Genomic DNA, 12,483 nt, shown 5'->3' on the forward strand with positions numbered 1-12,483 from the left:
CTGTTTCGGTACTATAGTGTCCTGTGACTCTGACTCCATACAGAACCCCAGAAAGTATCACCACGGCTGTCCACACAAAAACTCTGAACAGTTCTCCACGTAGAGTTCCATACAGAGCTGAAGGCAGTACTTCACAAAATGTCACAAACCTCACAGAAATCAGCACTGTCTCCATTCTCCATGACTCCGCTCCAAAGTTCTGTCCTACTGGCTGAGGAGCAGGCCCCACAATAAGCCACTGGGCGTATCACTAGACTATAACTGATTGTAGTCACGTCAGCATAAAGCATTACATGAAGAGGATGCCCATTCGGCTTGGTGAGTCCTGCCAAAAGTCACCCACCTGATCCCACTCCCTTGTCCTCTCCCCAGCCCCCTGTTAAATCTTTCCTGTTTGGCACTTATCAGTGAAGTAAATGTGCTTCTGCAGTGAAGACAGATAATGCTCAGAGCTCTCCAAAATGAAAATAGCAGTAAGCTTATCATTTGCTAATATCTTCCCCCTAATCTATCTAAAAATGATGAGAAGCCACGAGCGGGGATAGATGGAATGGAGTGGTGGACCTGTGGCATTACTTCATCAGTGGAATTAACCAGGCGGGCCACAGCACATTCCCTGTAGGCTACAGCGTGAATGGCTCCCCAGTCTCCTCACTGGGTCACTGTGTACATTACAGTTGTCCACAATAGTTGGATGTTTCTCTGTGCTGAAAGCCCCAGTTAAAAGAAAAAACATGTGTTGAAGAGACTGGGCTTTTAAATAAGACATGACGTCATTGACTGATCCAAGTTTTATCCGTGTTATTCTTTCGTCGCAGGTTTTCTTACTAGCTGGAAGGAAGCGGAAAAAGAGCAAGACGTCCAATTACCTCATTTCAATAGATCCGACTGACCTATCCCGAGGGGGAGAAAACTTCATCGGGAAGCTCAGGTTGTGTCTCTTACAGTTTGTCTGTCTCTATCTGCCAGCTGCACTGGTGTGGTTGATCACTGGGTGTGTCAGTAATCCATTTTTCATAAGACAACTGGAACAAAAGGAAGACAATTTGCCCCTTGTGCCTGTTCAGTAAGAACATGGTTTAAACCCACACCTCGTAACAGTTTTTGTTGTCTGACATCATTTAGTCCAAAGTTCCATGTTGACAACTGCCATCAGTGCAAAAGTTTCAAATATCTACTATGCTCAATGAAGAAATGTTCCCCAGCTTTTCTGTTAAAAGGCATTGTCATCACCCTGGATTCAGAGCTAACAGGAACAGTTCCTCTGTCAACACCTTTAGTTCCTAAGTCACACCTTAACTTTGTAAATTTCAGGTAACATGACCTTTTGTTCCAAGATAATTTCTTGCAAGATGTCCTTTGGAGACTAAGCCTCAACATAATGAACACAAGCTGCTGATGCCACTATTTCCCATTCAATATTTCTCGTGTTTGTAGAACAGGGTGTGTTGTTCAAATATGGAGTCACAGATGAGGGTAGATGTTGAGTGAAAGCATATACACTGGAAATTCACATCAATCGCTGTATAGATGACATGATTTTCAGATGAAGATGGAACTGAGGTAGTTGAAACATCAACTAAAGGGAAAATCGTCCCAGGATATCCTAGTGGAGAGTGGCCTGCACTCACTGCTTGCCTGTCAACCAAGGGTGTTCTTGCCTCCAGCAGATCCCCAGTGGGAATGAACCCAGCTCTGGACTGATAGAACACTACAGCACAAAACAAGCTGTTTGGCCCATCCAGTCCATGTCAAACCATTAATCTGCCCAATCCCATCGAGCTGCACACAGCCCTCCAACTCCTGCCATCCGTGTACCTGTCCAAATGTCTCTTAAATGTTGACATCAAACCCACATCCACCGCATTTGCTGGCAGCTCATTGCACGCTCTTATCACCCTCCGAGTAAAGAGGTTTCCCCTCATGTTCTCTTAAATATTTCACCCTTAACTCAAGACCTCTAGTTCTAGTCTCACCCAATCTCAGTGGCAAAAGCCTACTTACATTTACCTTATCTATACCTCTCAAAATTTTGTATCCCTCTATCAAATCTCCCCCCAATTTCCTTTGTCCTAGGGAATGAAGTCCAAACTTATTCAACCTTTCCCTACAACTCAGGTCTCGTCAACATCCTTGTAAATTTTCTTTCTTATTGAAATTTTTCTGGTAGGTAGGTGACCAAAACTGCACACAATACTCCAGTTAGGCCACGCAAACTTCAATATAAAATCCCAACTCTTGTTCTCAATACTTCATCAATCAAAGTATTGTACTCAATACTTTGATTGATGAAGTGCAATGTGCCAAAACAACTTGACACGTCACTTTCAAGAAATTGTGGATCTACGTTCCCAGATCTTTCTGTTCTTCTATGCTCCTCAGTGCCGTACCACACGCAGACTAAGTCCTACCCTGGTTTGTCGTAGCGAAATGCAACACTTCACACTTGTCTGTATTAAATTCCATCTGCCATTTTTAGCCCATTTTTCCAGAACCCACTGCATGCTTTGATAGCCTTATTTGCTGTCCAGTACACCATGAATCTTGGTGTCATAAATTTGCTGAGTTTACCACATTATCATCCATTTCATTGATATAGATGGCAAACAACAATGGACACAGCACTTAGCGTGAGTCACAGGCCTCCAGTCAGCGAGGCAAACATCCACTACCACTCTCTGGCTTCTCCCACAAAGGGCCAATGTTTAATCCAGTTTACTACCTTATCCTGAATGCCAAGTGACTGAACCTTTTTGACCACTGCCTTGCCTTCATTAACTTTGCTGGTAACTTCCTCGAAAAACACTATAAGATTGGCTAGCCAAGGCCTACCATGCACAAAGCCATGTTGACTATCCCTAATAGGTCTCTGCTTTATGAATCCAGTCTCTTAGAATACCTTCCAGTTATTTGCCCACTACTGATGACAAGCTCACTGTCTTATCATTTTCTAACTTACTCTTAGACACTTTCTTCAACAGTGGAACAACTTTAGCTATCCTCCAATCCTCCGTACCTCAGTTTTGAACTTCTAAATATCTCTGCAAGGGCCCCTGAAGTTTCTACACTGACATCCCACAGAGTCTGAGTGAACAGCTTGCCAGGCCCTGGGGAATTATCCACCCTAGTTTGCCTCAAGACAGCAAAAACCTCCTCCTCTGTAATCTATATTGTCTCACTTTGCTGTATGGCCTACATTTTTGCCTATATCGCTGCTTCGCCTCATTTCTATAGACTCTTTGCCTGTCTCCAGAGTAGATACAGAAGCAAAAAATCTCCCCATCTCTTTTGACTCCATGCAAAGATGACCACTCTGATCTTCAACAGGACCAATTTTCTCCCTTGCTCGTTTGCTGTTAATGTATCTGTAGAAACCTTCAGGGTTCTTCTTCGCCTTGTGTGCAAGGGCAACCTCACACCATCCTTTAGCTCTCCTGATTCCCTCCTTAAGTGTTCTCTAGCATTTACTATACTCCACAAGAACCTCATTTGTTCCTACCTGGCCATACCTGCTATGCACCTCCTTTTTTTCTTAACCAGGGCTTCAATATCTGTTGAAAACCAAGGTTCCCGAAACTTGTCATCTTTACCTCTTATTCTGACAGGCACGTATAAGCTTTGTACTCTCAAAATCTCACCTTTGAAGGCCTCCCACTTACCAAGTACCCTTTGCCAGAAAACAGCCTGTCCCAATCCTCATTTGTCAGATACTTTCTGATACCATCAAAATTGGCCTTTCTTCAACTTAGAATCTCAACCTGAGGACCAGACCTATCCTTTTCCATAATTATCTTGAAACTAATGGCATTGTGATCACTAGATGCAAAGTTTTCCCCCTATACGAACTTCTGTCGCCTGTTGTCTCATTCCCTAATATGAGATCTAGTTCCCCACTCTCTCTAGTTAAGACTTCTGATTAAGGAAATTTTCCTGATTGCATTTGACAAACTCTATCCCATCCACCCCTTTTACAGTATGGAAGGCACAGTCAATAGGTAGAAAGTTAAGGCCACCTACTATTACAACCTTGTGTTTCTTACAACAGTATGTGACATCTCTACAAATTTGCTGCATGAAAACCATAGTTGAGCGGTTGGCAACCAAACCGGTATAATCCCTTTAATGTGGTCATCCCTTTCTTACTCGTCAGTTCTAGCCTCCCTAGGTGAACTCTCCAGTCTGCCCAGTCGGTGACATTTTCTATGACTAGTAGTGCCATCCCTCCCCCATGATGAGCAAGTTGTTTGCCCTTCTTCCTGAAAATCCCACAGGAGTAGTTTAATAATTGGTCAGATCATGCCGCAGGGCTGAGCTAGCTGTGAACATTTTCCAGGGCTACTTCACGCTGCACTATAATCTTGGTTAAAAGATGGAGGTGAATTCCAGAGATAAAAGTGTCTTCTCATGACATTAAGGCAGTTTTTGACTGAGATTGGCAACCAGGAGACCTGGAAAAACTAAAATTGATAGGAATTAGAGGGGAAACAATGGCTGACACCAAGGAAGTGGTTGTTGTAGATCAATCATCCTAGACCCCAGAGTTCACTGCAGTAGCCTACCTGCCATATCTGAGGCCCTGCCACCATCAGCTCTTTCATCAATTACCTTCCCTCCATCACACCATCAGAAGATCATTGCGCAGTGTTCACTTCTATTCATGGCTCATCAGTACTCCTTGCCAGAGTGCAGCAAAACCATGACGACATTCAGGCATCAGTTAATAAGTGGCAAGAAAGATTTATGCCACCAACGCACCAGGTAATGACCATCTCCAAAAGGCTAATTGGTTCCCTTGACACCCACCAGCATTACAAAGGCCGAGTCCCTCATCATCAAAATCCCAGGAGTTACCACTGATCAAAACTGAACTGGATCAATGCGTAAGTAGCATGGCTACAAGAGCAGGTCAAAGACTGGATACTCCTACAGAGAGCCACTCACTTCCTGACACCCCAAAGCCCTTCCAACTGTCAAAACTCTGCAGTGTGATGGAGTACTCTCCACACGGCTGGATAAATGCAGCTCCAACGACATCCACGAAGGTTGACATCACCCAGGATAAAGCAGGCCATTTGTCTGGCTTCCCATTCACTGCCCTAAACACTCACTCCCTCCACTACTGGAGCACAGTGCCTACAGTGGGACAAAATGAACTGCAGTTATTTGCCTTGGCTGTTCCAACAGCCCCATCCTCTGCCACCAAGGACAAAGGCAGCTTGGTGTAAGAGGGAACACCACCACCTGTGGGTTCCCCTCATACCTCATGCCATCCTGATTCGGAAATCTATCGTTGGTCCTACGTTGTCACCTGTTGGATTCCGTACCTTCCTCAGAGGGCAGCTCACCATCAATTCCTCAGAACATTTAGGGATTGGGGAATCAGTTCTGGTTTTGCCAATATAGCCAGATACTAAAAAAATGAGTAAGCAAGTAAAAAGGCTGAGCATGCAGCAGGAAGAACTAATGGTGCCTTAACCATACTTAACAATTTATTAGTTGCTGATGGAATATTTTTATCAGCTGCTATGTTTCCACATTTGTCGGTGCTTTCTAACTTTGCCAATCACAAGAGACGCTGTGCAGCAGCCACAGGACTTTAGTATAAAGATATAGTTTTCAGATATGACTACGTTAGTGAGCGTTTCACTTGGAGTAGAGCCTGTTTGTGAGAACATGCAGCGAGTGTAAGGAGTAGGACAATGTTATATAAGATAGAAAAGGAAAGCTCTCGCAACAGAAAGCTATAACTGCCCAGGATACTGAGGGAACCTGAGGTTTGGCAAAGAGAAGTGCCTGAGGTACTGGTACTTCAGAGAGGATGGCTTGATGGAACTTTGGACCTGCTCCAGTCTCGGCTCTGGTCTCAGAGCAGGCTGAGGATCTCAACACCAGCAACCGTTCTACCTGTCTCTGCACTACGTTCCTTGTAGAATAGAGTTGAAGTTGTTTACAGTACCTCACTGTTGGACCGTCCTAGTGTTGCACTTTCAAAGAGGGCTGGCTGTCTTTCATTCTTTCTTGCCGGAGGGCAGCAGGCTAAGATAGCATCCAGCTTCACAAGGACTGTGGGTACAGTGCCGTTGACTGAGACGTGTACCGTGACCAAAAATGACTCCACTTATTCAGTATTCCACATTTGACTGGGCACACGAAGCCCTGGAGAGGAGATTGCTGGCAAGATGTACACCACCATTCTGCAGCCTGGACTCTCCTTCGTAACTGGTAGAGCGGGTATGAAGAGTTGTAAAGTTCCACTGCCTACCGCCTCACTTAGACTTAACCACAGAAGACAGGTGAATGGTTGTGGAGGAGGACATCCAGGATGAATTGAGTGAAACACCATAATCCCAGTTCTCCATTCAACAATCAGCCAATGTTCAGCATCTTCCTGACCACAATGTGAACATATAAGCCAAAGCAAAATAAACTTACCAAGTGTGACAAGTTGAGCAGAAGCACAGAGTCTACGGCCCTATGCAATCCCTCCGTTTCCTGCCTGCTTAGTCCTAGTCCTGCAGCTGCAACAGGGGTACTCGAAGATGGAGGCTGCAGTTGCCTTTACCAGCTCTGGGGCTAGAAGGTGTGCTGCAGGTTGCATCTTCTTGTCGAACAGCAGCAGTCGAGGCTTGTGGGCAGAAATGACTAGGAAACATATACTGTCATCCTGAGAGAGGACAGTGGATTCATGTTTCACCACACTTCCTAGCCTTCTGATCCACTGGAGGAGCAGATGCTGAACTGTGACGTGCTTCAAGCCCCTTTGAGCACCAAAGACAGGAATTAGATCTTTCTCTAGTTTCAAGCATAAGTGGCTTTACCTGTGCTGCAAAGGACAAAAAGGCAGCATCTCCCAGAGAGTCTGCAGTGTGGTTGGTGGTACTGATGTACTAATGGAGTTGGACATGGCTTTCAAGCTGGAAAGTGTGGGCATCCAATTTGCACCAAGCCCTGTGTGAAAACGGTGCATTATCTGAGATGCCCTGGAGTCTGAGAGCTACTGCATCAGCTTCAGGGGAGCTGTCCCTGGTGCTGGAAAGGACACCACCTGCCTCCAGGACGGAGGTAGGAGAAACTGCAGGTGGTGGAAACTGGAACTAAAGACAAACTGTTGGCAGAACTCGGTGGGTTGAGCAGCATCTGTGGAGACATCGAGATGATCAATACAGCTGGTTGAGAACCTGTACCTAACCCTATTGGTCACACCCCTAACAACATAGTCAGTATAAATGGTGGCATTGAGACAAGACAATCTTTCATAGCTATAAATAACATTGTCTAATGCAATCCTAGCAAACTAGAAACTCAGACCTATTGATCTGTCATTAGTCATTTTAATAAAATTATATTTCCTAATTAATGACAAGGAAATCTGAGATTTTAGATTGTGGATTGACAGTCACCATTCCTATTCCTTGCGTTTGAAAACCATCATTCATGTGATTGGGAAGGTTGAGATTTTCCTTAACACAATCTCTAATAGTCCTCTCTAACTTGACAAGGGCATTTTGAGAGGACTCGTTCAGAATTAAAGAACGCTAAAGTCGAAGAATGGAATAGATTTTAAATATTTCTATATTTGGTACAATCCTGGTGCTATGATATTTTTCTCACTTACTCAGATTAATAACAGTAATCTTACTTTTGCTGATAAAATGAGAGTTAAAAATGAGAGTACAGAGAGTGTAAAGGGATGGTGGGCAGACAGACAGAAGTGAGAGACAAGGGGGCAACAGAAGCTGGAAGGTGAGAGATAGGACCCAGATGATCAGATGGAGAAGTGATGGCCAGATGGAGCCAAGCAGGAGAGGGGTTGGAGGAGTGACGAGACTGGTAGATGATGGGTGAAAATATGGAGAAATAAAATTAGGCAGATGGACCCAGGAGGGAGAGGGTGATGGGAAGTGCAGAGATAGAGGTTGATAGGTGATAGGTGGAATCAGATAAGACAGGGATGATAGGCAGGTCAAACCAGGTATGAGAGGTGAGCCAAGAAAGAAGGAACTAATAGGAATATGCGTGATGAACAGATGGAGCTAGGATAGAAAGGGTGATGAATCTCTGCCTATCATCTCTTCTCTTCTTCTCCCCTTCTGTTTTCTCCACGGCCACTCTCTCCATGATTCCCTAGTCAGTCCATCGCTTTCCACCCAACCCTTCCCATTGCCTGGCACTTTCCCTTGCAGCCATTAAAGGTGCTGAAGTTGCCCATTTACCTGCTCCCTCACCACCATGCAGGGAGCTAACCACGCTTCCAGGTGAGGCAGAGGTTCATGTGCACCTCCTCCAACCTGGCTTATTGCATTGTGTGCTCATGGTACAGCCAGAACAAGTATGGACTAGCAGACTGTTCTGCAGAGCACCTGCACTCTGCTTGCCATGACATCTTGAACTTCAGCTGCATGTTACTTATCACCCCTTCCCATTCACACACTGGGACTGGAATTAGAATTGCTTATTATTGGCCTGTGTACTGAGACATAGTGAAAAGCTGTTGATACAGATCAAAAGATTGCAGAGTGCATTGAGGTAGAACAAATTTACACAATAACAGAATGAAGAATAAAGTGCAATAGCTACGAAGAAATTGCAGTGCAAGGAGACAGTAAGGTGCAAGATAATAGCAAGGGAATTTGTGAGGTCAAGAATCAATCTTATTGTACTAGGCAACCATTTAATCATCTCATAACAGTGGGGTGGAAGCTGTCCCTGAACCTGATGCTATGTGCTTTCAGGATTTTGTATCTTCTCCTGAGTGGGATGGGGGAGAAGAGGGAATGTCCAGGGTGGGTGGGGTCTTTGATTATACTGGCTGCTTTACTGAGGCAGCATTGCCACGAAGAACCCAAGTGCAAATGAGAAGGAAGAACACCTCCCACCCTATTTGGGTAGCCCACAGCCCAATAGTATGAACCTTGAATTTTCCAGTTTCATGTCACTCCTAAAGGTCCACCCGGGATCTTGCTTCCTTTATTCTCCTTTTCCTACTTTATTGTCCATCACTATTGGCATCTCCCCTCTACACTCTCAGTTCCAATGTTGGGTCTCAACCCGAAATATTTACCATCCCTTTATCTCTACATACACTGCTTGACATCATCCATTGAGCTCCAGCAGTTCACTACCTCTCCCCAAAAGATGGATACTGAAATATAGAATGGTCATATTGGACCTGACTAGGCAGTGTAGATGGCAGGGGGAATTCTATCGAAGAGTGTGCTCAGAACCTTGATAACTTTGAACCTCACACAAAGGGTTAATTGTTCATTGACATCAGGTTAAATTACAAAATTAAAAAGAAGTTATAATATTCAAAACATTAGGAACCAGTAGATGTACATTGTTAGTTCACTAAGGAACTTTTCTCCTTTACAGTCATGGAAAGATATAGTGTGGAAACAGGCCCACATAACCCCATGTCTCAGTTTTAACACGCCCAACACTGACCAATGTTCGCCCCACATTCCCATTAACCTCCCCCCTAGGTGATACCACTCATCTACATACTTAAACAATTTAATCTGCCCATCCGTTGGTAGGATGTGGGAGGAAACCAGGGCACCTGGAGGACATCTACACAGTCACAGGGAGTATGTGCAAATAGGCAAAGACTGTACCAGAGGTCAGGTTTCAACCAAGGTCACTGGAGCTATGTGGCAGCAACCCTATTTAGCTGAGCCTCTACAGGCCAGATCTAATTCAGGGCTTGATTCCTGTCCCAGAAAGCTTTTGGCCTCCCAATTTGTCCAGCACCTCAGTCAGTGGACAAGTGTTCAACTCTTACCAGAAAAATAACTTAATCGATTCTGGAGTGAACCACCCAGGAGAAAAGGTCACCACAATGTCAAAATAATAAATGATTAAGTAAATAGAAGTGTGTTTCTGGGCTAGTTTTCATTGACTTCCGTAGGTTGGAGAGAACCTTTCCAGATTCTTCCTGTCAAACTTTTCAAGATCTTTTTCCTGAGTAATACACACAAAATGCTGGGCTAACTGAACAGATCATGCAGCATCTATGGAAGGAAATGAACAGTTGATGTTTCAGGCCAAGACACTTCATTAGGACTGATCTTTTTCCCTTTATCTTGCACCCCTCTCAGCAGGTCATGAGGAATAGATCCTGGATTAAGCCACTTTGTCCTCCATGCGTCTAAGAAGGTTGTTGATATTTCAGCCCAGCATTACCTTCCTGCACTAATCCACATATCCCTTGAATGTATTAGTATCTATCAGTTTCTTACCTGGCTAACATTGGATACAGTGTGCACACTGTGCATCAAGTTGAATGATCAGGGTCATTCTCCCAACACTCACCTCACGTCTTGCACTCTCCTCCCTCCCTGCTCATTTACTTTGAGGGTGTTAACTATCATTTCCTCCTAAGAAAACATCAACCTTATGTTGTTCTATTTGGACTTTCCAAGGTCAAACCTGATGGGGACCAAGTTCACGGTGTTTGACAACGGACTTAACCCCGATCGGGGTAGAGCTGACCGTTCCAATGTTCGTCAGGAGCTTTCTGCTATCACTTACGTGAGTATCAGTGGCCGAGGAATGAGCTTGTCTTGGCTAATCACCGTGGACTTGGTGTCATGTTAGAAATGCAGAAGGCATTGCACTTATTTTGAGCCTTTCGTAACTGTGGAGCATCCAAATTCACCACAGGAATTCAACCCTTTTTGAAATGTAATCACGGCAGCAAAGCATGACTGTCCAGATTACTCCTTAATGGGAGGTGCTTCTAGCACTTCTAGTTCTGAGCAGAGGGATGCCTGATGAGAGGAGGTCTGATGCAACGCATCACCATCCATTCTTTCGATCAGTTCAGCCTAAATTGAAACCTAAATCTACCTTACCAGGGATCACCTCCTGCCTAATCTGGCCTTCCTCCTTAGTCACCTTAATAATAGGAATCAGCGAAATGACATCCTCTTCTTTGAATCAGAGCAGACTCGATAAGCTGATTTGCCTAATTCCGCTCCTTATGGTCCTCAGTGAGGCTGGGCTCTTGGGTACCACATTCAAGGTTCTGCAACGTCTGCTCGAACTTCAGATCTCCTATTATTTGGTCCTTATGGTCCTGCCCTTAATATGGAACCCCTTGCATCCTTTGAGATGTAGGGTGCCTGTGCTGGACAGATTAGAACATCTCTAATAGATATCTCCTCTATGTCCATCAGGTGTTGTCTACAGGTGACTGGATATCAATACAAGTACAGCCATGGCCAACAGTGTAACAAAATGACAGAGTGGGACTGACCTGCAGTTCCATTCCATCGGCCCCATGTAGTGTCATTCGTCAGTCTCACAACATAAACTATTCTCAAATTCTTAAGGCCAACTCTTTGGCTAGTCAGAAACTAGAAATTTATTTTTTATGCTTCCATTTCCCACAAGAGAAGTGGAAGCGTGAATTGTACACAACTTTTACAAAAACACAACTAGAACAATCTTAAGAGAATCCATTTTCATGCAAAGTGGTCCATGTGTTTATGATTATGGTTGCGTAGATTGGTTCAAGAAGTAAATGGTTGAAGGGAAGTAGTTGTTCTTGAACTTGGTTGTGTGGGACTTCAGGTCTGGGTCCTGGCTCAAGCTAGCTTCAGTTGTTCCATCAAAGGTCTTTCTTCAAGAAGGTCAGAGTTGGAAGTGTAGCTCTGTTCAACTCCATTCACAGCCTCTGAAAAAATGAAATGTCAATAGCCCCACATGGTGAGACCAAGAGGCAAGGAACTGATTGGTAACATTCATGCTGTGCAAGTGCCCTTCAATGATAATAGATTGATATTCCATGACATCACCATTGCCGAGGCCTCTGCATCATCATTGACCTAAAGATCAATTGGACAAGAATATCAGTGCAATGGCAACTAGAGGCTTGTTGTTCTTGGGTAAGTGACTCACATCTTGACTCACCTCAACCATGCCAAGAATTACAAGGCTCAAGTGAAAAGTGTGATGGAAAATTGTTCACCAGCATCTCCAGTCACACCCAAGGCAGCTTGCCAGTCACCAAGCTCAAATCAGCCCGTCTGACTCTGGGTCTCTATCTGTCATGTATTCTCTCTGCCGTCAAGACTGCAGAGTATGCAGTCTGTGAATTGCACTCTGACAACACCTCTCAAACCTGTGAGCTTGCCAACAAAGGACAGGGGCAGCAATTTGCAGATTACCCTCCAATTCATACACTATTCTGGCTGGGCAACACTTTCTTCATCATTACTGAGTGTAGAAACATAGAAAATAGGTGCAAGAGTAGGCCATTCGGCCCTTCGAGCCTGCACTGCCATTCAGTATGATGATGGCTGATCATCCAACTCAGAGCCCTGTAACAGCCTTCCCTCCATACCCCCTGATCCCTTTAGCCACAAGGGCCATATCTAACTCCCTCTTAAATATAGCCAATGAACTGGCCTCAACTGTTTCCTGTGGCAGAGAATTCCACAGATTCACCACTCTCTGTGTGAAGAAGTTTTTCCTAATCTC

The 12,483-nt window shown here is 44.5% G+C and overlaps 1 protein-coding gene across 1 annotated transcript in view; it reads left to right on the forward strand.

Moving 5' to 3' along the window:
* Nucleotides 1-12,483, forward strand: part of LOC134344222 (tubby-related protein 1-like) — a 110,023-nt gene that overhangs the window by 89,299 nt on the left and 8,241 nt on the right. Inside the window, exons 10-11 of the mRNA XM_063043657.1 lie at nt 819-931; nt 10,422-10,530. Of these exons, the coding sequence (XP_062899727.1) occupies nt 819-931; nt 10,422-10,530 (222 nt within the window). The remainder of the gene's footprint in view (nt 1-818; nt 932-10,421; nt 10,531-12,483) is intronic.

Source organism: Mobula hypostoma, chromosome 3, assembly GCF_963921235.1.
Source record: "Mobula hypostoma chromosome 3, sMobHyp1.1, whole genome shotgun sequence".
NCBI lineage: Eukaryota > Metazoa > Chordata > Chondrichthyes > Myliobatiformes > Myliobatidae > Mobula > Mobula hypostoma.